This window comes from Bufo gargarizans, chromosome 6 (assembly GCF_014858855.1).
Source record: "Bufo gargarizans isolate SCDJY-AF-19 chromosome 6, ASM1485885v1, whole genome shotgun sequence".
NCBI classification, from domain to species: domain Eukaryota; kingdom Metazoa; phylum Chordata; class Amphibia; order Anura; family Bufonidae; genus Bufo; species Bufo gargarizans.
The window spans coordinates 273,506,665-273,532,567 of NC_058085.1; the positions used below are offsets into that span (position 1 = coordinate 273,506,665).

The following is a 25,903-nucleotide window of genomic DNA, read 5'->3' on the forward strand; positions in this document are numbered from 1 at the left end:
TGTCGGGCAAGTTTTCCACGCGGGTACAATGCGTGAGGTGAACGCATTGCACCCGCACTGAATCCGGACCCATTCATTTCTATGGGTCTGTGCACATGAGCAGTGATTTTCACGCATCACTTGTGCGTTGTGCGAAAATCGCAGCATGCTCTATATTGTGCGTTTTTCACGCAACGCAGGCCCCATAGAAGTTAATGGGGCTGCGTGAAAATCGCAAGCAAGTGCGGATGCGGTGCGATTTTCATGCATGGTTTCTAGGTGACGATCGGGATGGAGACCCGATCATTATTATTTTCCCTTATAACATGGTTATAAGGGAAAATAATAGCATTCTTAATACAGAATGCTTAGTAAATTAAGGATGGAGGGGTTAAAATTAAAATAATTAAACTCACCTCATCCACTTGTTCGTGCAGCCTGGCTCGTCTTCTTTCTTCTTCTTTGATGATCTGGGAGGAAAAGGACCTTTGGTGACATCACTGCGCTCATCACATGGTCCATCACCATGGACCTAGCACCACTGAGACACTGTGCTGCCCTATAATCTTATTTGCCCATAAAAAAAGAGAAATAAATGCAAATGTATTGAACACCATAATGAATTGACGGTTTGCGATCCCGTTACCAGCACCTCTCCTATTACGGAGTGATATGATTCCTCTTTTCATTCATATAACCTAGAATAGAATTAAAAATGATTATGGCAGCAATAATCAGAAAAATCGAAATCCAGCAAGATTATCCAGTTCTAATAAAATAATTTTTTCTCTGTTGAGTCATGTTGGTCATTTCAAGTTAAAGTGGACCTGTGATTGTCACTCCTGACCTGTCTCTTATAGTAAATACTCTCCATAAAATAACAATTTCAGAGTACATTTCCTTGGAACTCTACATTGTGCTGTTTCTCTGTTTTTCCTCCTAAATATCTATGAAAAAATTGGCAATTGGGTGCTACCTTTCCCCTTGTCAATGGGGTGTGTCCCTACACAATCTAACAATGCCAGCCCTGATTGGATGGTGTCAGACTGTGTACATTTCTAGGACGACTGGCAGCAAAATGCAGAAGTATTAGAAAAGACGTAACAGAATTGTTATTTTCTGGAGAATCAGTAGTGTAACTAGAACTGACTGAGCCCCAAAGCAAATGTTTGAATTTCAATGTCAGTTCTGATAAAATTTCAGTGTGCAGTTCTGATAAATATTGCCCCCCCTCCCCCTTTATCTGTGTCCATTGGCCCAGATTTATGGCAGATTTTCATGATAGCTGCCTGATCATCAGGCGTGGAAAGAGCAAATGTTAGTATGAACAACGAAAATTCCAGTTCGTCTGGTGAAATGAGCGCAAATCATCGTTTCTGGCAGCAAATTGTGTTGTGTAAGCCATGATCTGCTGCCTACAGAAATGAATCTGTATGAGAACAGCAATGACGGTAGCCATCGCTCGTCCCCTACAGTGGAGGAAATGACTGCATGCTAATGCAGCTCTTTCCACACCTGATGATCAGGCAGTTATCATGAAGCAACAGCCTCTTCCTGATACACGCCTGCATGGTCGGAGCGCGCAAATGCGCCTTAATCCGATAGATGGTGTAAGCTCAGGCTGTCTAGACCTGCACCTGATTTATCCCAGGAGTTTAGGCTGGATGATAAATGTGGTGCTGGGATAGACACTTCTCCCTGATTCTGTACTATTGGTTGACTTAGGCTAGGGAATCAGCTGGACAAAAAACCTTGACCGCAGCGGTTGTTGTCCGGCCTATTCTTAGGCACATTTGCCAGGTTATGGCCCGATCTCCAACGGATCCTAATACAGGCGTTCAGGTACCATCCGTCGATGAAGGAACCAGAGAGCTCTCCTACCACTAGTGTGAAACGAGCCTTACTTTGAGACAGAATCTTATGCCAGATTTGTGGTGCAATTTTGGTGCAAAATGGTGCATTTCCCATGAAGCAACCTACGTTTTCATATAAGCCCCACACCTTTCAAGCAAATCAGGGGGAAGGGTATACAAACCCTAGCCCAGCAAAATTGTTTCACTTCAGATATTAGACGCAGACAGATTAGCAAATGTGGACCAGGGGTGCACCACTAATGAGGCCAGGTGAGGCGATCGCCTCAGGTAGGCACAAGGGGGGGGGGGGGGGGGGGGGCAGCCAAAGGGCCATAGGCTGAATGGAAGGGGTTAGGTTAAGAAATTGGCATTAGGAGGGGGGGGGGGGTGCTGTTTCAGTGTTCGCCTCAGACAGCAGGAAGGCTACGTGCACCCCTGATGTGGACCAGTATAATTGTCTCCCTGCAGTCTAAATGTTTTTATGGGCAATAAATCTTTATGTAAAGTGCTCATGGTGTATAAAAGCTATGCTAAAAAAGTGACTGATAGTATAGCAAAACGTTGCAGGATCGTGAGTATACCGAGTGGTACTGCTGCCTAGAGGTTGGTGACATTTTAGGAAAGCCAAAATGAGGCAAAGTGGACCAAAAAGTTAACCAATTCCTGATAGAATTACACAAGCCGTAATGATAATTACCTAAAAATACCTGAAAGCAACATAGACGTGAAGCAAAAGAGGAAGTTAAAACCTCAGAGTAAAGAATGTGTTGAGTGAAAATAGGAGGAAGGGCTCAGCAAGTAGGGGAGGACATACAAAGTATAGCACCCTGTCTAGATGTAACCTGGCAGCCCTGCTGAGCTGTTCACTAAGGCATACTGCTATCTCTTTGGTACCCGCAAGATGCCTTCATATACCATCACAGTGGCTACAGGCAGTCAGTGGTTTGCTGGCACAGATGATTATATCTATATTACACTAGTTGGATCCAAGGGCTGCAGCGAAAAGAATTTGCTGGATAAACCTTTCTACAATGATTTCGAGAGGGGTGCGGTAAGTGTGACTGATCTCCTATACCATGACTAGCTTTCACGCCTGTTATAATACCCAAACTACTGACCATGTGGTTTACAAGGAGCTAATTATATCGGCCATATAGGCAAACTTCAATTACTACTAGATATTAGCCATCACACATGCATTTCATTTAAAGCTGTACTTAAACTAATGACAAAATAATGCTACCAAATATGTTAAAGCTGCAATATCACAAATAGAATAGAATATGGAACTGAAGTAATAGAATTAAAAATAAAAAAATGCAAAAATTGTTAATTTGGTGTTATTCAATACAGTATCTAAAAAAAGCACCAAACATACTCAAATTACAATGCCATAAGGCTTCCATAAAGGTTTTTTTAATGACCCTTTACCATAAGGATATGGTGATTTTTTTTTTCTCTTGACTAAAAGCTATTCCATCCAGAAAAAAAAAAGAAAAATATCACCACCAATTTTCTGTTGTTTTTGTATTATATGGTTTTCATTACTGAACGCTTGCGTCATTTGCTATTAGATTTTTTTTATTGTTTTGTGTAACTATTCTAAACTGATGAATAACTTATGTGTAAAATACCAGTTTTTTTCTAATATATTTTTTTATTAGGTTCTATATTCAGAAAGTAACATGCTGTTTCTTTAAACCTGTTAAAACACATCCTGATTGAACTGATAAAAACTGATGAATGGGATTCAAGAAAGAATCTTTGCCTTGTTTTTGTCAAACCCTATAGGGGGGGGAGGGGGGGGGGGTTACTAATCTGAATGCACCAGAATTCTGGCTCAATATGCACCAGGAAGCCAGAGTAGTGCTTTGCATCACATTTATTAACCTGTTTTAGACACTTTTCTAGACTTTTTAGGACTCGCCAGACTTAGTATAAAGGTCCCTAATAGAACAGTCCTATCCTTGTCTGTTATGAGGACAATAAAAGGACATGTTCTATTTTTTGGCGGAACAGACATGCGGACATATGGAAACTGAATGCACACAGAGTAACTTTAGTTTTTTTTTGAGGACCCATTGAAATGAATGGTTCCAGAAACGTTCCTAAAAACCCCCAAAGTGGACACGGAAACAAAATACATTTGTGTGCATGAGCCCTAAGCATCATTCACACGTCCGTGTTCCACAGACGTGTGCTGTACGTGTTCTCCACGGACAGCACACGTCCCCATTCATTTTAATGTGTGTAATCAGACATCAGTGTTTTAGTACGTTCCGGGGGTCCGTATTTTTAGCACGGAAGCATGCTCTATTTTGTCCGTGTTCACGGATCCATCACGCCAATTATTTTTCAGCTGTTCAGTGTCAGTGAAACACGGATGGCACACGGACAGCAAAGAACAGACACATGGACCCAACGCGGATCCTTCACAGACAGCTTCATGGATGCATCACTGACCACCTTCTCACGGATTTGAAAACGGACACGGACGTGTGAATGAGGCTTTAGAGTGTATGCTACCCTAGACACGTGTAGTGCTCATGCCCCTGTTAGTGTGGCTGGACTTGAAGGTATACAGTAGCTAAATAAAATAATTTCGACCATGTAGTAAAAAACAAACTTTGACGGTGATTTTTGTGGTTTTGTGATGTGTTTATCGGCAGTTTATAGAAGTGGAATACATTTGTGTTACATTTTTAACTTGCAAAAAATGCTTGGCAAATAACTGCACCACAAAACCGCAGTAAGGCCTCTTTCACACTACAGTATGTTGAATTCAGTGTTTTGCGTTCCGTTTTTCACGGATCCGTTGTTCCGTTTTTTTTTGCTTCCGTTGTGGTTCCGTTTCCGTTCCGTTGTTCCGTTCCGTTTTTCCGTATGGCATATACAGTATACAGTAATTACATAGAAAAAATTGGGCTGGGCATAACATTTTCAATTGATGGTTCCGCAAAAAACAGAACTGATACGGAAGACATACTGATGCATTTCCGTTTGTGTTCCGTTTTTTTTGCGGACCCATTGACTTGAATGGAGCCACGGACCGTGATTTGCGGCCAAATATAGGACATGTTCTATCTTTTCAACGGAACGGAAAAACGGAAATACGGAAACGGAATGCATACGGAACACATTCCGTCTTTTTGCGGAACCATTGAAATGAATGGTTCCGTATACGGACCGTATACGGAACGCAAAAAACGGACCGCAAAATGGAAAAAAAAAACGGTAGTGTGAAAGAGGCCTTAACCTGATAAAACTGAGTGCGACTTAAACTCCTTTTTTGATGAAATTTTGACTGTGGTTAAAAAATCTCATCTAATTTTACCCTTACTCAGCTCCCTGTGTGTAAACCTAATGCACAAGTCCGAATGCATTTCCATCAATGAATGGTTCATGCTATGATTAGAAACATTGTATACACCATTCATTCACTCAAGTGAGTGGGTCTGCAAGAAACAGATAGGACGTGGAGATCGCCTGTGAGTGGTCCGTATAAAAAATGCGTCCATTGCATTGTCTTAGGCCTCTTTCACACTACCGTTTTTTTTTTTCAGTTTTGAGGTCCGTTTTTTGCGTTCCGTATACGGTCCGTATACGGAACCATTCATTTCAATGGTTCCGCAAAAAAACGGAATGTGTTCCGTATGCATTCCGTTTCCGTATTTCCGTTTTTCCGTTCCGTTGAAAGATAGAACATGTCCTATATTTGGCCGCAAATCACGGTCCGTGGCTCCATTCAAGTCAATGGGTCCGCAAAAAAAACGGAACACATACGGAAATGCATCCGTATGTCTTCCGTATCCGTTCCGTTTTTTGCGGAACCATCAATTGAAAATGTTATGCCCAGCCCAATTTTTTCTATGTAATTACTGTATACTGTATATGCCATACGGAAGAACGGAACAACGGAACGGAAACGGAACCACAACGGAAGCAAAAAACGGAACAACGGATCCGTGAAAAACGGAACGCAAAACACTGAATTCAACATACTGTAGTGTGAAAGAGGCCTAATCTGAATGAGCCGTATTTCTTGCTAGGGTATGGACACCTTTATTCTTTGGCTGTTTCTTTTTTTTCCATTTTCCAAGACTTTAATTCAACTGTCCCCTCTATGTAAACAATGGGGCAGCGGCTTTCTCGCCTGAAGTCAAGCGCAAACTTTAATGCCCCTTAACGTTTTATTTATAGGATCTCTGATTCCTTCACTGCCGGACACTCGAACATAGTCTTGCGCATGCGCAGGCTCTTGTGTGCGAGTGTCTGAGCATTAAGCCTCTGGAAAGTACCACACAGTGGAGGGGAACAGTGCGCAGGAACCGGCATTGCAGGGACACAGCGCACGCGCAAGACTACGTTCGAGTGTCCAGTAGTGAAGGAATTGGAAACCCTATCAATCAAACGCCGAAGGGCAGGAAATGGGCGGGGCACGCTTGACTTCAGGCAAGAAAGCTGCAGCCTCCTTGACTTCAAGACTATTGTTTACATAGTGCGGCCAGTTAAATAAAAATCTTTTTTTAGACTTTTGATGCATTGTACAGAAAAGACACAGACAACTTTATAATTATGCAACAGGCTGCAATGAGGTACTTCTGGCGGTTTAACCGTTAGGATACTGGAGTTTTTTTTTTCGCTTTTATTAGTTATATATAGTTATATTAAAGTTTTTTATGTCTAAATAATGAAAAAAATAATGTAAACTTTGAAAAAAAAAATTTTTTTTTACATCACCATATTTTAACCCCCATACCATTTTTATGGTGATACCTACTGAGCTGTGTGGGGGCTCATTTTTTGCAGGACAATCTGTAGTCTCGAAGGCAGAAAGTTCTGAGGGGGCTGGGAAAAGCATGGATTTGCTTTTAAGCTCGAATAGTATGGGATATCATCCTCGGGGCATATGGACAAAAGGGGGGGTGTTTAAAAATTTCTCTGTATCAGTCAATGTTGCCCAAAAAGTCGGTGAGGATGCTAAAAGCACACCTCGTATTTGCATAAGGGCGGGTTGGAGTGGTGTTAAACTAGATATAACCTTAGAGTCTATCGAAATCCTTACTGTATAGTATGTTATAATGCTGGTAGTGCAAAGCATTTTATGAACTAGGGAGCGGTTTAGGAATAGAAGTGATTGCAGAGGAATGTTAGACATGGCTTCCTCCATGGAAATGTCAATCCTCCCCATATGGGGACTGAGCCAGTCCAGGCACCGATCGCATACAATCGCCCTATAGTAATTATATAAATCAGGGATCCCCAGTCCTCCATTTTTAGGTTGTTGAATTAAGTATTTATGGGGCAACCTGGGTTTACCCCGTCCCCAGAGGAAGGATGAGAAAACATCTTGTAGGCATTTGAAAAATACGCATGGGATTGGGATAGGTAAAGCTTGTAAACAATATAGCACCTTGGGGAGCAAGATAGTTTTAAGGAGGGTCCTTCGGCCAAACCATGAAACAAAGGGCATTTCCCAGGAATCTACCAGGTCCTCCAAGATCCTCGGCAGACCCTAAAAATTTGCTGAGAACAAGTATATACTAGGAATACTACTGACTGAGTAGTCCATTGGAATGGGGTGGATTGTTGTAAACCAGCCTGAAATCGGGAGGCTAAAGAAACATTAAGTACAATGGATTTAGAAAAATTTACTGAAAAATTGGAGAGAGCACATGATTGCCAGGAAAAGCCTGTTTGGGGTTTGCAACAAATAATAAAACGTCATCAGCAAACACTGCTAGTTGGTATTGGGTCCAACCTGAATCCCCTTCATCTCATCTGATCACCTGAAGGCCTGTAAAAGTGGTTCGATAACAAGGACAAAAAGCAATGGGGACAACAGGCAACCTTGGCGGGTCCCGTTAGATATATCAAATGGGGGGGAAAGAGTTCTGTTAACCAGTACCTGTACCGTCAGGTTATTATACATAGCCATCACTCCACTTCTAAGGGTTGCAGGGATTCCAAATTTAGACAGTACCTGGGACATAAATAGCCAATCAACTCTGTCAAATGCCTTTTCAGCATCCATGCTGAGTAACATTAAAGGCATTGCAGAACCTTTAGCTTATTGCATAAGATGGATCACTCTCGCAATATTATTCTTCCCTTTTCTCCCAGGGATAAACCCTACCTGTTCCAGCAAAATGAGATCTGGCAAAAAGGCTTTCAATCTATTTGCCAGCATTTTGGCGTATAGTTTAAGGTCATTGTTGAGGAGTGAGATAAGTCGATAATTGGAGCATAGGGAGTGGTCTTTAATAGGTTTTGGAATAATGGAGATTTGAGCTGAGAGCATAGATCTGGTGAACGGCTGTCCCCCTAGTGCTGCATTACAAACCACCAATAGGCAGGGTAGAAGTATTGTTTCGAATTAGTTATTTAAGGCTGCTTGCAATTCCAAAAGGGAAAAGGGGCTTTCTAGCTTTTTGGGCTTGTTGTGGCAGCAAGGAAGGCAAGTTTAATGTTTTAAACCAATCCTGAATTTGCTTGGTTGCTTACACGTTGAGAGAGCGTGTATCATATAGGTTATAGAGTTTACTGTAGTAATCACAGAACTGCTTCGCTATTAATTCTGTTTTACGGTATTCTTGGGAGTCAGGTTTTTCAATTCTGATCTCAGGGTATCCAGGTGTGCCAAAGATTCTGCAGCCAGATATCTTTTGTTTTGCAATTCTAAGGCAGGGATCTGTTACAAAAAAACCTGAAATTTTGCCTGTCTTTGTTTTTTGACATGCGCCTCCAGGGCAATAAAATGACCTCTCACAATAGATTTGTGTGCGTCCCACAACACTGAATCTGAGATATCGGGAGATTCATTCAAACGGAAGTATTCTGCTAGGTCAGGGATGCTCAACCCTCCAGCTGTTGTAAAACTACAACTTCCACGACGCCCTTCTGTAGGATGATAGCTTTAGGCTGTCAGGGAATGATGGCAGATTTAATTTTGCAACAGCTGGAGGGCTGCAGGTTGAGCATGCCTGTGCTAGGTGATGCTATCTTAGTGATATGAGAGCCATTAATCAAGGTTTCATTTAATCACCATCTAAACTCTGACTTCTGCATAGTTGGTATTACAATGGTAAAGAAAACCAGTGTATGATCAGATAAAAGTATACTTCCAATTTGAGAAGAGATGCCGTGTTGAAGGGATTGGGCTAGTAGAAAAATATAGTCCAGTCTTTGGTATGAGTGATGAGCAACTGAGAAGTAGATATAGTCTTTCTCATTTGAATGCATTGCTCACCACACATCTACCAAGCCTTGAGAGGAGAGAGCATTTTTTACTTTGGATGACAAAGACATAGCTGAATACCCAGTTGAACAATCTAGATCTGGGAACAAAGCTACATTTAAGTCACCTCCTAGCATAATTGTCTCCTCAGCAAATTCACCAAATCTAGCAATGGCATTGCTAAGCCATTGTGCTTGTGCGGTATTAGGTGCATATACTGTATATTCCCAAATGTAAACAACTGAGGGGCTATGGTTCCTTTAATGAAGATATATCTGCCTTCCTCATTAACCATAGTTGCGAAAGGTGTCCTTCTGTGGAAGGCTATGCTGACCCCTCCCTTTCAACGCTGAGCGGGCAGAGTGGTTGTGAAACTATTGATTATATAACTGATGGGACATCTTTGGTATATGGTTGACGCGGAAGTGGGATTCTTGTATAAGAATAACAGCTACTTTTTTTCTTGTGTAAAAAGTGACATATCTGGTTTAGTTTTTTTGGAGAATTAAGGCTACTTTCACACTTGCGCTTGATCGGATCCGTTCTGAACGGATCCGATCATATTAATGCAGACGGAGGCTCCGTTCAGTACGGATCCGTCTGCATTAATAACTTAGAAAAAATTCTAAGTGTGAAAGCAGCCTGAGCGGATCCGTTCAGACTTTCAATGTAAAGTCAATGGGGGACGGATCCGCTTGAAGATTGAGCCATAGGGTGACATCTTCAAGCGGATCCGTTCCCATTGACTTACATTGTAAGTCTGAACCGATCTGCTCGCCTCCACATGGCCAGGCGGACAGCTGAACGCTGCAAGCAGCGTTCAGCTGTCCGCCTGTCCGTGCGGAGGCGAGCGGAGCGGAGGCTGAACGCCGCCAAACGGAGCTCACGAACGGACCCATGAACGCTAGTGTGAAAGTAGCCTAAGCCCTCTGATAATAAATGTACATACCTGCAAATTAGCCATAAAGAAAAATACAATAGCACCGAACTATATCTACAGACCTGAAGCTGTTCTTGAGATGAGACCCCCAAGGGTAAGGGGAGGGAGAACTGGGGAAGAGGTAAAGGGAAAAATTATACAACAAATAATAACATGACAGTAAACAAAGGGACCAAGGTAAACTGTCATCAAAACTAACTCGTATACCATATGAACCAAGAAGGCGGTCCAAAAAAAAAAGCCCATTTACTAGAGTGGGCAGGTAGGATTGGGCCTTATACATACACAACGTGCAAAACTAAATTGTGCGGAGTTAAAGACTGACATCAAGTGTTGCTACATAGGCGCTACAGGTATCTCCGCCATTATGTAAAACTAGGATGAAACATGTAGAAAAATGACAGTAAAATAAAATAAGAGGAGAAAAAGATATTAGGAGAAAATGATGAGAGACAAACTGTGATCGATCGAAGCTGACAGAGCCGCAGAGTTATTCAATGTTCCTCAGATCTCTCCTTGTTGTTGTTGAAGGCTTGCCTTTCTTAGGCCTCTGTGGTTTAGCTGGGGCGGCTTTCCAGGTGTCCACAACTGAAGGAGATAGGAGGGCAACATTCTGTGCAAGGCACCAGTCCAGGATGTCAAGGTTAGGATTGTCCAAAGCCCCATATATCCTTTGCAGATCCACATGAGCTTGGATGACATGCTTGTGGTTCGGGGTATTGATCAGAAGACCAAAAGCATGAATCTATAGGTCAGTGGTCATTTCTGAAGAACATCTAGCAAGGGCTTTCGGAGTCGCCTTTTCCTAAGAGTCATAGGAGAGATGTCTTGAAATACAGTTATGGCTGATCCCTCAATCTCAATAGCCCTGTTGGATCAGGCTGCTGGTAATATTTTTAGCCAAAAAGCTGGTCAAATGGCATATCACATCCCTAGGGGGCTCTTGAAGTTTAGGCACAGTTTAGTGATTGTGGCACGCAGCACATCTGGACCTACTGACTCAAGGACCCCTTGAGCCTGATATTGTTGCATCTCCCCCTATTGTCTTGGTCTTCGACCAGGGAGTATAAGTAATTTAGGTGGGCCTGAGCATTATCCAAGTTGTGAGATACTTGCTCACCAAATTCAGTTGCAGCGACTTGAGCGGCCTCCAATGTCTCGACCCGCTAGCCCATTTGTAGCATGTCTTGTTTTATTTCTTTCAGGTCTTGGCGTATAGGTTCTAAAGCTGCATTAAGGAGCTCTTTCATGAGCTAGATATTGGCAGATCATCTGCTGTAGCCGCGTCTTCCTGCTCAATGTCTCTATCGCCATCAGAGTCGGCCTCACCTCCCACTAGGAGGGCCGCGTTCAGGGATGGCGCCATTTTGGTTTCTCACCTCCGCTTTCTTCACAAATCTGTCCATATCAGGGGTTTCTTTGCTTCTTTCTCTGAGGAGTTTGCTCATGACTGCTTTTAAAAGAGCTGTAATTTTCCCGCTCTAGCTAGGCCTGCAGCGGAGCTCACTGAGCTGCGTGCATCCGGCTCGGCTGCTTGACTACACTCCTTTTATTAATACCATTTTGGAGTAAGTGTGACTTTTCATCACATTTGATTAAATTTTTTGGGGTAAGAGTAGCAATGAAAAAATTGTAAATTGGCCATTTTGACCTTTTTTTTCCATTACACCATTTGCTCTATTGGAAAAATATTTTTATGTTTTAATAGTATGGGTGTTTTTAGTTGCGGTGATACTCATTTTTTGTTATTTATGCATTTATTTTTTATTATCCAGAAAGGGGGTGATTTAAACTTTTATATTTTTTTATATATTTTTAGCACTTTTTTTTACTTTTTGTAATGGTTTTGAAGCTTGTATATGAATGTACAAAATGCATTTTTTTTTTCTTTTTTGAACAATCATGGATGGATTTTTTAAATGCATTTATTACTGACTATTGCTCATTTTTAATGTTGGCCTGCTACCTGGTGGCCAAAACAAGAATTGCAGCTTCAATGCTCTCAGCCTCTTCAGCAAGACTGAGAGCATTGGAACCAATTACCGACATCGTCATTGGCCACAACGAATGCTGGTAAGATGCCCGGAAGCGCGAGCTTCCGGATTCTTGACCCTTTTGGTGCCGTGATCTCATTTATTGCCGTTCCCGGTAATTAGCTGCAGGTCTCTGCTGTTTGAAACAGTCGAGATCTGCCAGCCATGGCGCCAGCTGCACGTTTCACAAAAAATCCTATAGTGCAGTTTGTTACTGCCAGCAGCCACACATTTATAGCTAGCTGTATATGTCGCTGTCCCTTTAACATAACTAAAGCTGGCTTTGTGTTAAAGAGCTTGAAATTAGTTGCACACAGTCTTAGGGGAAGGTCATTCACAACTTTACAGGTTGAATTTTTTTCTGACTCAAATTTCAAGAAATTCACTCATCATTATTTGGCAGCAAGGGATCATTGAATGGGGACGAATGATCATAATTTTGATCATACAACCCAATACTGTAGGATTATTGGTATATTTAAATGTACTAAACGAGCGCAGATCGTCATGTTACATCACCGATCAGTGCCCACAATGTATAAGATGGGATAATTCCTTTAAGGCCTCATGCACACGACCGTTGTGTGCATCCGTGGCCGTTGTGACGTTTTCCGTTTTTTTTTGCGGACCCATTGACTTTCAATGGGTCCGTGGAAAAATCGGAAAATGCACCGTTTGGCAGCCGCATCCGTGAGCCGTGTTTCCTGGCCGTGAAAAAAATATGACCTGTCCTATTTTTTTCACGGCCAACGGTTCACGGGCCCATTCAAGTCAATGGGTCCGTGAAAGAACACGGATGCACACAAGATTGGCATCCGTGTCCGTGATCCGTGGCCGTAGGTTTTAGTTTCATACAGACGGATCCGAAGATCCGTCTGCATAAAAGCTTTTTCAGAGCTGAGTTTTCACTTCGTGAAAACTCAGATCCGACAGTATATTCTAACACAGAGGCGTTCCCATGGTGATGGGACGCTTCTAGTTAGAATACACTACAAACTGTGTACAAGACTGCCCCCTGCTGCCTGGCAGCACCCGATCTCTTACAGGGGGATATGATAGTACAATTAACCCCATCATATCCCCCTGTAAGAGATCAGGGCTGCCAGGCAGCAGGGGGCAGACCCCCCCTCCCCAGTTTGAATATCATTGTGCGGCCCCCCCCTCCCCTGTTGTTAACTCGTTGGTGGCCAGTGTGCGCACCCCCCTCCCTCCCTCCCTCTATTGTTTTAATACATTGGGGCCAGTGTGCGCGCGCCCCCCCAACCCCCCCTCCCTCCCTCTATTGTTTTAATACATTGGGGCCAGTGTGCGCACCCCCCCCCCTCCCTCCCTCTATTGTAATCATCATCGGTGGCAGCGGAGTAGAAGATTTTCATACTTACCTGGCTGCTGGCTGCTGCGATGTCTGCGTCCGGCCGGGAGCTCCTCCTACTGGTAAGTGACAGCAATGCGCCGCACAGACCTGTCACTTACCAGTAGGAGGAGCTCCCGGCCGGACATAGAGATCGCAGCAGCCAGCAGCCAGGTAAGTATGAATCTTCTACTCCGCTGCCACCGATGATCGGGGGGGGGGGGCACACTGGCCCCAATGCTATTATTACAATAGAGGGAGGGAGGGGGGGGGGGCGCGCACACTGGCCCCAATGCTATTATTACAATAGAGGGAGGGAGGGGGGGGGGGGTTGGGGGGGCGCGCACACTGGCCCCAATGCTATTATTACAATAGAGGGAGGGAGGGAGGGGGGTGCGCACACTGGCCACCAACGAGTTAACAACAGGGGAGGGGGGGCCCACTGGCCACCAATGAGTTAAAAACAGGGGGGGGGGGGGTCTGCCCCCTGCTGCCTGGCAGCACCTGCCAGGCAGCAGGGGACAGTCATGTACACAGTTTTTTTGTATATTCTAACCTGAAGCGTCTCCATCACCATGGGAACGCCTCTGTGTTAGAATATACTGTCGGAAATGAGTTTCACGATATAGCTCATATCCGACAGTATATTCTAACATAGAGGCGTTCCCATGGTGATGGGGACGCTACAAGTTAAAATATACCATCGGATTGGAGAAAACTCCAATCCGATGGTATAACAGAACTCCAGACTTTACATTGAAAGTCAATGGGGACGGATCCGTTTGAAATGGCACCATATTGTGTCAACGTCAAACGGATCCGTCCCCATTGACTTGCATTGTAATTCAGGACGGATCCGTTTGGCTCCGCACGGCCAGGCGGACACCAAAATGACTTTTTTTTTTCATGTCCGTGGATCCTCCAAAAATCAAGGAAGACCCACGGACGGAAAAACGGTCACGGATCACGGACCAACGGAACCCCGTTTTGCGGACCGTGAAAAAAAACGTCCGTGTGCATGAGGCCTAAGTCTGCTAAACGCTCTTACATGTTGTGGCAGCGCGCTGTCAGTTCCTCTACTGTGTACCACGTGAGTCATTTTACTAAATTGACATCTATGAATAAAGAAAGAATATTTCACTGTACATTGCCATTTTCATATCACGAATGGATCCCAGTGTGTTTTATCTCTGTTCCGACAGTATTTTGCATGTACGTGAATAATCCCTGGACTGATATCGTCTCCACACTATTTTTATTTTTATGACAATGACAGCACACCTAGGTTGTCAAACATACTTGATAAGTGTAGGCAAATGATCCCAACATGCAAATGTTGTAGACATGACAAACCGTTGATCTGAACATTTCATTATCAAATTATTTTTCTTGAGAATTTCAACAGTAATCAAGTAAATACATGAATGAGATCTCAGAGATAACACTCCTACAAATGTGTCCATCATTGTTAGGGCTCGTTCACACGAATGTGTGCTGCCCGTTGCCGTATTGGGGACCGCATTTGCGCATCCGCAATACATGGGGACACGTTCCGTGGCCATTCCGCATCACGGATGCGGACCCATTGATTTCAATGGGTCTGCAAATCCGGAGATGCAGAACGGTGTGGAACAGAAGAATGGAACGGAACCCTACGGAAGCACTACGGAGTGCTTTCTGGGGAACCGTTCCGCAGCGCAAAAACATAGAACTTGCTCTATCCTTTTGCAGAATGGAAGGATTGCAGACCCATGCGCCTCCCCCACGGACAGAGCCCATGCATTGCGGACCGCAATTTGCGGTCCACAGCAGGGGCACGGCCTCACACGTTAACGAGCCCTTAAGCTGTTGTTTCATGTAAGCAACAAAAAAAATTCAGATATAAAAATAATAATGTTGACCTCTAAATCCCAAAATTATTTTTTGAGTATTAGATGGCATCTTGATCCTGAGATCGTGCATAAGGGAAAGTATAGCAATAACTGGAGATAAATTGTTATGTAAACCTAATGGCGGGGGAAAGGAGAAGAGGGAGTGAGGGGAGAGGGAAAATGGGGGGAGGGGGCGGAGAAAATTGCGAGAGGTCACTCCGTCCATCCGTCTCAGCCTTGTTTGCTGTGTCAACTCTCTAGGAATAGAGGAGAGTAGGGAACAAGCTATAAGAAAAAAAAGCAAGAAACAAGAAAGTTTACCTATCAGGGTTTCCAAGCCTCTGTATTGGGCCCAGGCAGACCAGGAGCGCTATCTGGTCACTCTCCTATTTTCCCAATGAAACAGTTGCTCAGTCTAGACTGTATATTTGATCCACTTTTTATATTCATTCTTGATTATTTGGTGGACTACTGAGTCTGTAGGATTTAGAAATAAGAAGACGGGCCACATACAGCAAATGTCTGACCTGGGCCAATATCCTAGAGGTAAGAGAGTCTTGTTTTTTTTTTTGTGGGATGCTTCTGCATAGAAAACAATTTGGGGTGTATTGGGAACTGAAAGTGGCCCTGGAAAAAAAACTAAAAGTGGCCCCATATGGTAGGTGAGTCCAAAGGCGGGACAACAGAAGTAGGCAGGTCCAGCAATACTGTAGTGCAAAACCAAATACCACAGTGCAGCACAAAATACTGCCACCCATGCCACAGTATGAAACTGTATTATTGTCCTGAGGATGGCAATACAGTTGAATTCAGGAGCACCATATACATAAGTGACTGATGCTCCTACCTTTATTAATGCTAAGAGCATGAGTTCTTTATCTACCTGGATGGTGGCCAAGAAGAGGGCTTGGGTGGACCTCTGGACATCGGCCCTCCGGGAAATTTCCCTGTAGGGTCTATGGCCAATCCGCTCATGGCTGTAATCAGATAAGAAATAACTGACATACTGTATCTGTTTTAACAAGGATCTGTCAGTTCTCCAGACATGTCTGTTTAATTAAATGAAGAGGTTATGGCAAGTTTTGAAGTTATCCCCTATCCACAGAATAAGAAATAACTAAGTGATCTGTGGGGGTCCAACTACAGGGATCCCCTGGGATCCCGAGAATGGTGGTCTTGACTCCCTGAACATGCTCCCTACTTCCATTCATTCTCTAAGGGCAGAAATAGGTAAGCTCTGTACTAAGCTATCTGTGGCAGTCCCATATAGAATTAAAATGGGGTAGTAGGGCACACTCCTGAACGACTGCTCCATCAGATCTGGGGAATCAGACTGCTTTTCTCAGGATCAGTGGGGGTCCCTGTGGTTGGACTCCCTCTGATTACTTAGTTACTGTATCTTCAAAACTTGGCACAAACCCTTTAAATATTAGTATTTCTCAGAAAATAACAATCCTTGAGTCTCTTTTCTTAGAACTCTGGGTTCCTCTGTTATTTCTCTAAGAACTGGGTATTACAAGTTGGGGTGTGCCCCTACACAATCTAATACTATCAATGCAGTCAGTATCAGATTGTGTAGAGATAAGCCCATTTTACCAGGGAATAGTGTTACCCAGATGACAATTTATTCCTAAACATCAACTTGGAACAGCAGAGGAAGGAAGGCCAATGTTAAGCTCAAAGAAAAGATGGTCCAAAAATTATTACATGGGGAATACCAATAGCTTGTAGCTATATTTCCTCTGCATAGGAGCTATAATGATTAGTGTTGAGCACGAGTATTCAAAAAGCTAATTTTTATCTCGAATATCACCACTCCGAGAATTTGCGAATATTTAAAATATAGTGCTATATATTCGTTCTATCGAATATTTGTCATTTTTTTCCATCTGAACACATGATTCTTTCCTGCTTCTTGCTTGTGGGCCAATGAGTCATTGGCCCACAAGCAACTTAAGCAGGGAGGAATCATGACTTCAGATGGAAAAAATGACAAATATTCGATATAACGAATATATAGCACTATATTCAATATAGTGCTATATATTCGTATTTTAGAATATTCGTCATTTTTTTTCCATCTGAAGTCATGATTCCTCCCTGCTTAAGTTGCTTGTGGGCCAATGACTCATTGGCCCACAAGCAAGAAGCAGGGAGGAATCATGTGTTCAGATGGAAAAAAATGACGCTATATATTCGTTTTTGACCCACGCCTGTATTGATTGCGTAATATTCATATATTACACGATCGTTACCTTGCCGATTTTCGAGTAAAAAAAAAAGGAATGCAGAATATTCGAATTCTCAAATATTCGACGAATATTCTACAAAATATTAGTGAAATATCACGAATTTGAATATGACCTCTGCCGCTCATCACTAATAATGATTAGTTAGAAAGCTCCCTTTAGACTGCATTTCAACTGCACGTTTGCCATATGCACCAGGAAATTTCCCCACATCTCCATAGAATCCCATTATACCGAGTGTTCTTTTGGCTTCCGTCAAGCTGTATTTCATACAGATGCATCCAGTAAAAAAAAAAATTACCACACAATGCACATTTTTAATCAACATGGCATCTATGGGTCACAGGTGCCATTCAGTTATATCTGATAACCCAATGTCACAAAAGTTTCCATAGGGAACATCTCCCAAGAAAACAGAAACTGCAAAACGCAGAAACGCAGTTTAAAAAGAGCCAAACTTTGGGTCTGCCAAAGATATTTTATCATGTTCCCACTAGCAAATATCTTTGCTTGTGCCTACACATGTTCTCCTACACATGTTCTCCTACATACCTTCACTGAAAGGATCTGGACACTGATAAGATGTCTTAGTGATTTGTGTGTATCTTTTTATTTCAATGCTAATAGACCTTTGTTAGGTAAAGCAAGTAGAAAACGATGGGCTCAGTCCTGGCTTCAGTTCCCCTCCGGTGTTTTCTACTTCACATTGAAGGGGCACTGAACTGGATTGCCAGATACATGTGAAGTCTGTAATTTTCTCACATCACCACACAACAGCTTTTTTTTGCACTAATACACGCCAAAGAAGGCTTTAGAACAGTGATGGGCAAACTACGGCCCGGCGGACCTTTTTATCCGGCCTGCAGAGCTGTCTGGAGGCAGCAGGATTCCATTGTGGAAGCGCTCATCTCCATAGTCATCTGTATCGCAGTCCTCGGGACAGCGATATAGATGAATGGTGCGGAGGAGCAGGGGAGAGGCGTCTCCCTTGCCCGTTCCTCTGATAGGCTAGAGCCGTACAGGGCGGAACACAGGCCGGAAGAGGCCTGCATCGCATCACTGACAGCAGCATAAGGTAAGTATATGTGTTTATTGTTTTTATTTATAGTATACTGTGGCAAGAAGGGGGGTGGGGCCCTATATACTGGCACATTATGAGGGGCACTATGGGGGCCCTATATACTGGCACAATATGGATTGGTACTATGGAGAAGAGGGGAAGCACTATGGGGACCACTATGGAGAAGAGGGGAAGCACTATGGGGGCCCTATATACTGGCACAATATGGGGGGCACTATGGAGAAGAGGGGAAGCACTATGGGGACCTATATACTGGCACATTATGGGGGCACTATGGGGGCCCTATATACCGGCACAGTATATTTTCTGCAAATTGCAACAACAAAGCTAACTCCAGACTTTGATGCCTTAGCAAAAAAGGGAGACCAACAACACTGCTCCCACTAAAATGGAATGCTTAAAGAGCTCTGTTCAGTCATTGCTGTGCCCCTGTTTATAATTTTTAAGGATTTTCTAGGGACTGGTACAGTGCCAAGTGATTGGCGCAAGGCAAACCTGGTGCCCATATTCAAAAAAGGATCAAGGTCCTCCACAGGAAATTATAGACCAGTTAGTTTAACTTCTGTTGTGGGAAAAATGTTTGAAGGACTTTTAAGGGACTATATACAGGTCCCTTAAATAACCAGCATGGGTTTACCAAGGACAGAAGTTGTAAGACTAACCTGATTTGTTTTTATGAGGAGGTGAGTAGTAGCCTGGACAGAGGGGCTGCTGTGGATGTAGTGTTTCTGGATTTTGCAAAGGCTTTTGATACTGTCCCTCATAGACGTTTAATAGGTAAAGTAAGGTCTATTGACTTGGAAAGTATTGTTTGTAATTGGATTGAAAACTGGCTGAAGGACCGTGTCCAGAGAGTTGTGGTCAATGATTCCTATTTAGAATGGTCCCAAGTTATAAGTGATTTACCCCAAGGTTCAGTGCTGGGCCCTTTATCATTTAATTTATTTATTAATGATATTGAGGACGGGATTAATAGCACCATATCTATTTTTGCAGATGACACTAAGCTGTGTAGAACTGTACGGTCTATGGAAGATGTCCACAAACTACAAGCTGACTTGAACACTCTGAGTAATTGGGCATCAATTTGGCAAATGAGATTCAATGTGGACAAATATAAAGTTATGCATCTTGGTAGTAATAATCTCTGTGCTTCATATGTCCTAGGCGATGTAGCACTGGGAGAGTCACTTATAGAGAAGGATTTGGGTGTCCTTGTGGATGGTAGATTTAATAACAGCATACAATGTAAATCAGCTGCTTCTAAGGCCACCAGGATATTGTCATGCATTAAACGAGGCATTGACTCGCAGGGCAGGGATGTAATACTACCACTTTACAAAGTGCTGGTGCGTCCTCATCTGGAATATGCAGTCCAGTTCTGGGCACCAGTACATAAAAAGGATGCACTGCAGCTGGAAAAAGTACAAAGAAGAGCGACTAAAATGATAAGAGCATGGATGATCTTAGTTATGAAGAAAGATTAAAATAATTGAATGTATTTAGTCTTGAGAAGAGACGTCTAAAGGGGGACATGATTAACCTGTACAAGTATATAAATGTGCCATACAAAAAATACGGCGAAAATCTGTTCCATGTAAAATGCGCTCAAAAGACAAGGGGGCACTGCCTCCGACAAAATAAGAAAAAGTTTAGTCTACAGAAGTGTCAAAGCTTCTTTACTGTGAGAACTGTGAATCTGTGGAATAGAGTTCCTCAGGATGTAGTCACAGCAGGAACAGTGGACAGCTTCAAAAAGGGTTTAGACGAATTCTTAAAAGTAAAAAACATAAATGCTTATGAAAATGTGTAGAAATCTGAGTCTCGCTTCCTTCTGGGATTCGTGTCCCCACCTATCACTTGGTTGAACTTGATGGACGTTTGTGTTTTTTCAACCGTATTAACTATGTAACTATGTAACTATCTTATCAATCACATTTGCTTATACATCATTTAGACAGCTGGGTGCATATACATGACCTACTAGGAAAGATGAATATTTAAAGAAACATGAGACAAAGTTGCTGAATGAGACAAATTTTAGAACTTTCAAATTCCCTGGATTCCAATCTGAACAAGCATCTGTGAAATGTGGTGAAAACTTTAGCCTGATCCATGAAGGCCCCACCTCACAACTTATAGGATATGCTGCTAATGTCTTGGTGCCATATACCATGGGACATCTTCAGAGATCTTTCACAGTTTATGCCACCTCAAACTCTTTGTTATGCCTATCAGATGTAGGCTTGTTCCACACCTGCCATAGAAGTCGCTATTAATTTCAACTGGAAAAGCAACTCCTGATGGATACTTTGTATCAGCAAATGAGGGTCAGAAGAACCCCACCACCCTGGTAGGTGTGGGAACTTCACCTGTCAGGCATTTATGGAATATCCGATGGTCATGCTTTAAAAGGGTTTTACGGGATTTTAATATTGATGACCTATCCACATCAATATCAAATCGATGGGGGTCCGACACCCATCACCCCTGCCGATCAGCTGCTTGAAGAGAAGGCCCTCTCTGTCGATATCACAGCGGCAAGAAGGTGTAATTACAAGCAGCCCCATTCACTTCAAAGGGATGGCTCAGAAGTGTATGGGACAGCTTGTAATTACACCTGCTCGCCGCTGCAGTGTTGATGGCGAGCAGGTAAACAATGAAGGGTAGGCTGCGCTGGCACGGAACGCGGCTTTCTGTTCAACCAGTTGATCAGCAGGGGTGCCAGGTGTCCGACCCCTGACAATCTGATATTGATGACCTAGCAACACGGCCCTGTGTCATCAATATCACACTGTCATGGTGCCAACCTGTGGCCTCCTCCTGATGCTGCTGTTGCCACCTCCACACTCTGTCATTGTGCCACTCTGTGGCCTCCTGATGATGTTGCTGCCACCTCCACACTCTGTCATTGTGTCACCCTGTGGCCTCCTCCTGATGCTGCTGCCGCGACCTCCACACTATGTCATTGTGCCACTCTGTGGCCTCCTGATGCTGCTGCTGCTGTCACCTCCACACTGTCATTGTGCCACCCTGTGGTCTCCTCCTGATGCTGCTGCTGCCGCCACCTTCACACTCTGTCATTGTGCTACTCTGTGGCCTCCTGATGCTGCTGACACCTACACACTATCATTGTGCCACTTTGTGGCCTCCTGATGCTGCTGCCACCTCCACACTGTCATTGTGCCGCCCTGTGGCCTCCTCCTGATACTGCTGCTGCTGCCACCTCCACACTCTGTTATTGTTCCACTCTGTGGCCTCCTGATGCTGCTGCTGCCACATCCACACTGTCATTGTGCCACTCTGTGGCCTCCTCCTGATGCTACTGCCACCTCCATACTCTGTAATTGGGCCACTCTGTGGTCTCCTCATGCTGCTTCCACCTCACCACTATGTCATAGGGCCCTCTCTGTGGACTTCTCATGCTGTTCCCACCCTCCCCACTTCATGACTGGGCCACTATTTTGCCTTTCATTTTTGCATCAGAACTGGCTTATGATTTGGTAGCCAAAAGCAGGAGTAGGTACAAAACACAGAAGACATGCAAATATTCCATTCACGTGTCATCTCTGTTTTGGATCTACTCCAGTTTTTTTGGGCTTTAGCAATACTGATGGATTACTGACCAAATGCTGACCGAGTGAAGGTGGATGCTCCAGAGACAGGATCTGTTTTTGGGGGTTAGTGTTCTGATGGATCAGATGAAGGTCAAAATAATCAGTGACTTCAACACAAACTTACTGCTGACACCCTCTTAACTCTGTGAGTGGGCTCTACTTGTATAAGCGTTTGATAGAACAGGTTCTGTAGAAATCTATGGGGAATCAGTAAATTGGTGTAAAAGGAGTGCACTCTTTCACGCTATAGTAAGATCTTGGTCCTCTGCACGGTTCTTTATACCTAGCGCTAACCAGGGCCGGCCTTTGGGGTGTGCGGGCTGTGCGGCCACACAGGGCGCCATAGCAACAGGGCGCTGGGCGGCCGACAGCTCGCAATGTAATATGCGGCAGGCGAGGCTGCACTTGTGTTCTCCCTCGGGGCGCCCCCTCCATCTCGCCCTCCCCTGTCTGACCTGATTCGTTCCTCCTCCCCTGTGTCTGACCTGCCTGCTGCCCCCGCAGCTGCCAATAAGAAGAGAGATGGGAGGAGGAGGGGAGGGGCTGTGGCCACTGCGCCACCAATGAAGATAACTGACCTGTAATACAAATACAGGAGGCGGGTGCCGGAATCAAATAGCCGGCACCCGACCTCTGTGACAGGGAGCTGCGATCAGCTGCAGTTGAGTTAACCCTTCAGGTGCGGTACCTGAGGGGTTAACTGCCGCTGATCGCAGCTCCCTGTCACAGAGGTCGGGTGCCGGCTATTTGATTCCGGCACCCACCTCCTGTATTTGTATAAGAAACGTTGGTGGCACAGTGCGCCCCCCCCCCCCCCCTCAACACCCCAGTATAAGAAACCTTGGTGGCACAGTGGGAAGTGCCAATGAGGGTTAAAAAATAATAAAAAAAATTAACTCACCTCCTCCAGTTGATCGCGTAGCTGCCGGTCTCCTGTTTCTTCAGGACCTGTGGTGATGTCACTGAGCTCATCACATGGCCCATTACTATGGTGATGGATCATGTGATGCATCATGTGATGAGCACAGTGATGTCACCACAGGTCCTTTGACAGGTTCTGAAGAAAGAACAGGAGACGATCAATTGGAGGAGGTGAGTTAATTATTTTTTTATTTTTTAACCCTCATTGGCACTGCCCACTGCGCCACCAATGTTTATTATATGGGGGGTGCACTGCGCCACCAATGTTTATTATACTGGGGTGTTGGGGGGGCACACTGAACCACCAATGTTTATTATATTGGGGGGCGCACTGCGCTCATGTTTGTTATATTGGGGGGCGCACTGCGCTCATGTTTGTTATATTGGGGGGCGCACTGCGCTCATGTTTGTTATATTGGGGGGCGCACTGCGCTCATGTTTGTTATATTGGGGGGCGCACTGCGCTCATGTTTGTTATATTGGGGGGGCGCACTGCGCCAATGTTTATTATATTGGGGGGGCGCACTGCGCCACCAATGTTTATTATACTGGGGTGTTGGGGGGGCGCACTGCGCCACCAATGTTTATTATACTGGGGTGTTGGGGTGGCGCACTGCGCCACCAATGTTTATCATACTGGGGTGTTGGGAGGGGCGCACTGCGCCACCAATGTTTATTATATTGGGGGGGCGCACTGCGCACAACGACGGGTTAGGGAAATTTCACAGCAGAGTGCGCATGCGCTGGGAGCCTCGCCGGCGGTTAGGGTAGGGAAAAATTATGGGCCAGTGCACAGGTGCGGTGATCGGATGGATGTTCTCAGCTGGACACCGGCCGACACTGCGCATGCGCTGGGAACCTCACCAGCGGTTAGGGTAGGGAAAAAGCACTGGCCCGTACGTAATTTTTCCCTTCCCTAACCGCTGGTGAGGCTCCCGGTGCATGCGCAGTGTCGGCTGGTGTCCAGCTGAGAACATCCATCCGATCACTGCGCCTGCGCACTGGCCCATAGTTTTTCCCTACCCTAACCGCCGGCGAGGCTCCTGGCGCATGCGCACTCTGCTGTGAAATTTCCCTAACCTGTCGTTGTGCGCCTGCGTGGCGCTGCACACCTCCTCACGTCATGTCCGGTGCGACCGGAAGTGACGAGGGTAGGGAGATCTCACGAAGTAGGGAAGTATAACATTACACCGGCCTTTGGGGTGTGCGGGCTGGTAACTACTTGGTTGGATAGTCAGCCAGCCTATGCCATGATGCCAGCAACAAGCAGTGTTTTTTTTTTTGGGGGGGGGCGCCACAAGGTTAGCTCGCACAGGGCGTCTGAACACCTAAGGCCGGCCCTGGCGCTAACATTGACCTTTAAGGCTGAGTTCACACTTAAGTTATTTGGTCAGTTTTGGCCCCGTAAGTGCCCAAATAAGTGAAGTGTGCAGTGATTCTAAGAGCGATGCCTGTCAGCCACATGTCATATTGACTGACAGTATTATTTCACTCCCTATGTGTGTTACTGCAAGGCACACCACTATAAAGGCTCTCTGCAGCCAGGAAATAGCAGGTTTTTTTTAACTCGATTCGCCACGAATAAATTCGGATCGAACCAATTTTTTTCGGAAAATTTAGCAAACTGGTCGAATCTCCAGCTGTGACCCTATATTATCTGTATTCTGTGCTTTAAGACATCTTTCCTCAATCTAACATATGTGCTATCTCTGAATAAGTTACGTAATGACTTGCTGACTCCTGTCTTGTCTCTCAACTATTTCTGTCTATGAAATGTAAAATCTGACTGGCTATTGCCGTCTCTTTACTGTGAAAGACCTTCTCTGATGCTAAACTAGATGTATTCTAGATCTCTTTCCTCCATCTAACAGACATGCTATCCCTCCAATATGCGCTGACATCACAGCTATAGTAGTCCCTGTTGATTGTCTGACTGTGACTGCAAGGCATAATGTTCAAGCCTGCTGGCATGGGATCATGTGGTCCTCCTTCTTCATCTTCTCATTTTCCCTGTATTCTGATATGTACTGTATAATGCGGGACTACATTTTGATACAATCATGCAAGACAAATCCCTAAAACTTTGGATTTGTTAGAAACCAATGTTTTTGGATAGTTTGTAACACATTTAATTAATTTAGAATTGATTTGCTTATCTCTAGTTGTAACATAAAACTGAAAGTATAAATTTAATTTACCATATGTATTTTCCATAGCTTATCTAGCACCAACATATTCCATAGCACTGTACAGAGAACATCATCACTGTCCCCAGTGGAGCTCAAAATTGGCTCGGGCCAGTATACCTATCAGTATGTATTTTGTTCCAATTTACCTATTAGTAGGTTTTTGCTATCAATTTATCAGTAGGTTTGTATGTTCCAGTTTACCTATCAGTATGTTTTTGGAGTGTGGTTGGAAACCCATGTAATCACTGGGAGAAATACCCAATTTTTGCAGAGGTTGGCCTGGGACACATTTAGGCACAAACCCCAGTGCTACATGGTAACTACTGGTATGTTAACCACTGAGCCACTATGCTGCCCATTATAAAGAAGGCACATGACATAGGGTCCCATAGGAAAGTCAGATATGGGTCCCACTTTCTTATCACTAAACAGAACTGTGATGTAAGTATGGTACAGTAAACAAATAATGCATATAATCAGATTTTGGACACGAAGCAGAACAAATAAAGCTAAACAGCAGAAATTTCCCACAGACTTCCCCACAAAGAGGAACAACACGTGTGCACCAGTGGGTCCTTTAGC

At 44.2% G+C, this 25,903-nt stretch overlaps 1 protein-coding gene across 1 annotated transcript in view; it reads left to right on the plus strand.

Annotated features, from left to right (window-relative positions):
• Positions 1 to 2,659: 2,659 nt before the first annotated feature.
• Positions 2,660 to 25,903, plus strand: part of ALOX5 (arachidonate 5-lipoxygenase) — a 129,827-nt gene continuing 106,583 nt past the window's right edge. The window contains exon 1 of the mRNA XM_044296351.1: positions 2,660 to 2,883. Within this exon, the coding sequence (XP_044152286.1) occupies positions 2,734 to 2,883 (150 nt within the window). The 5' untranslated portion in view covers positions 2,660 to 2,733. The remainder of the gene's footprint in view (positions 2,884 to 25,903) is intronic.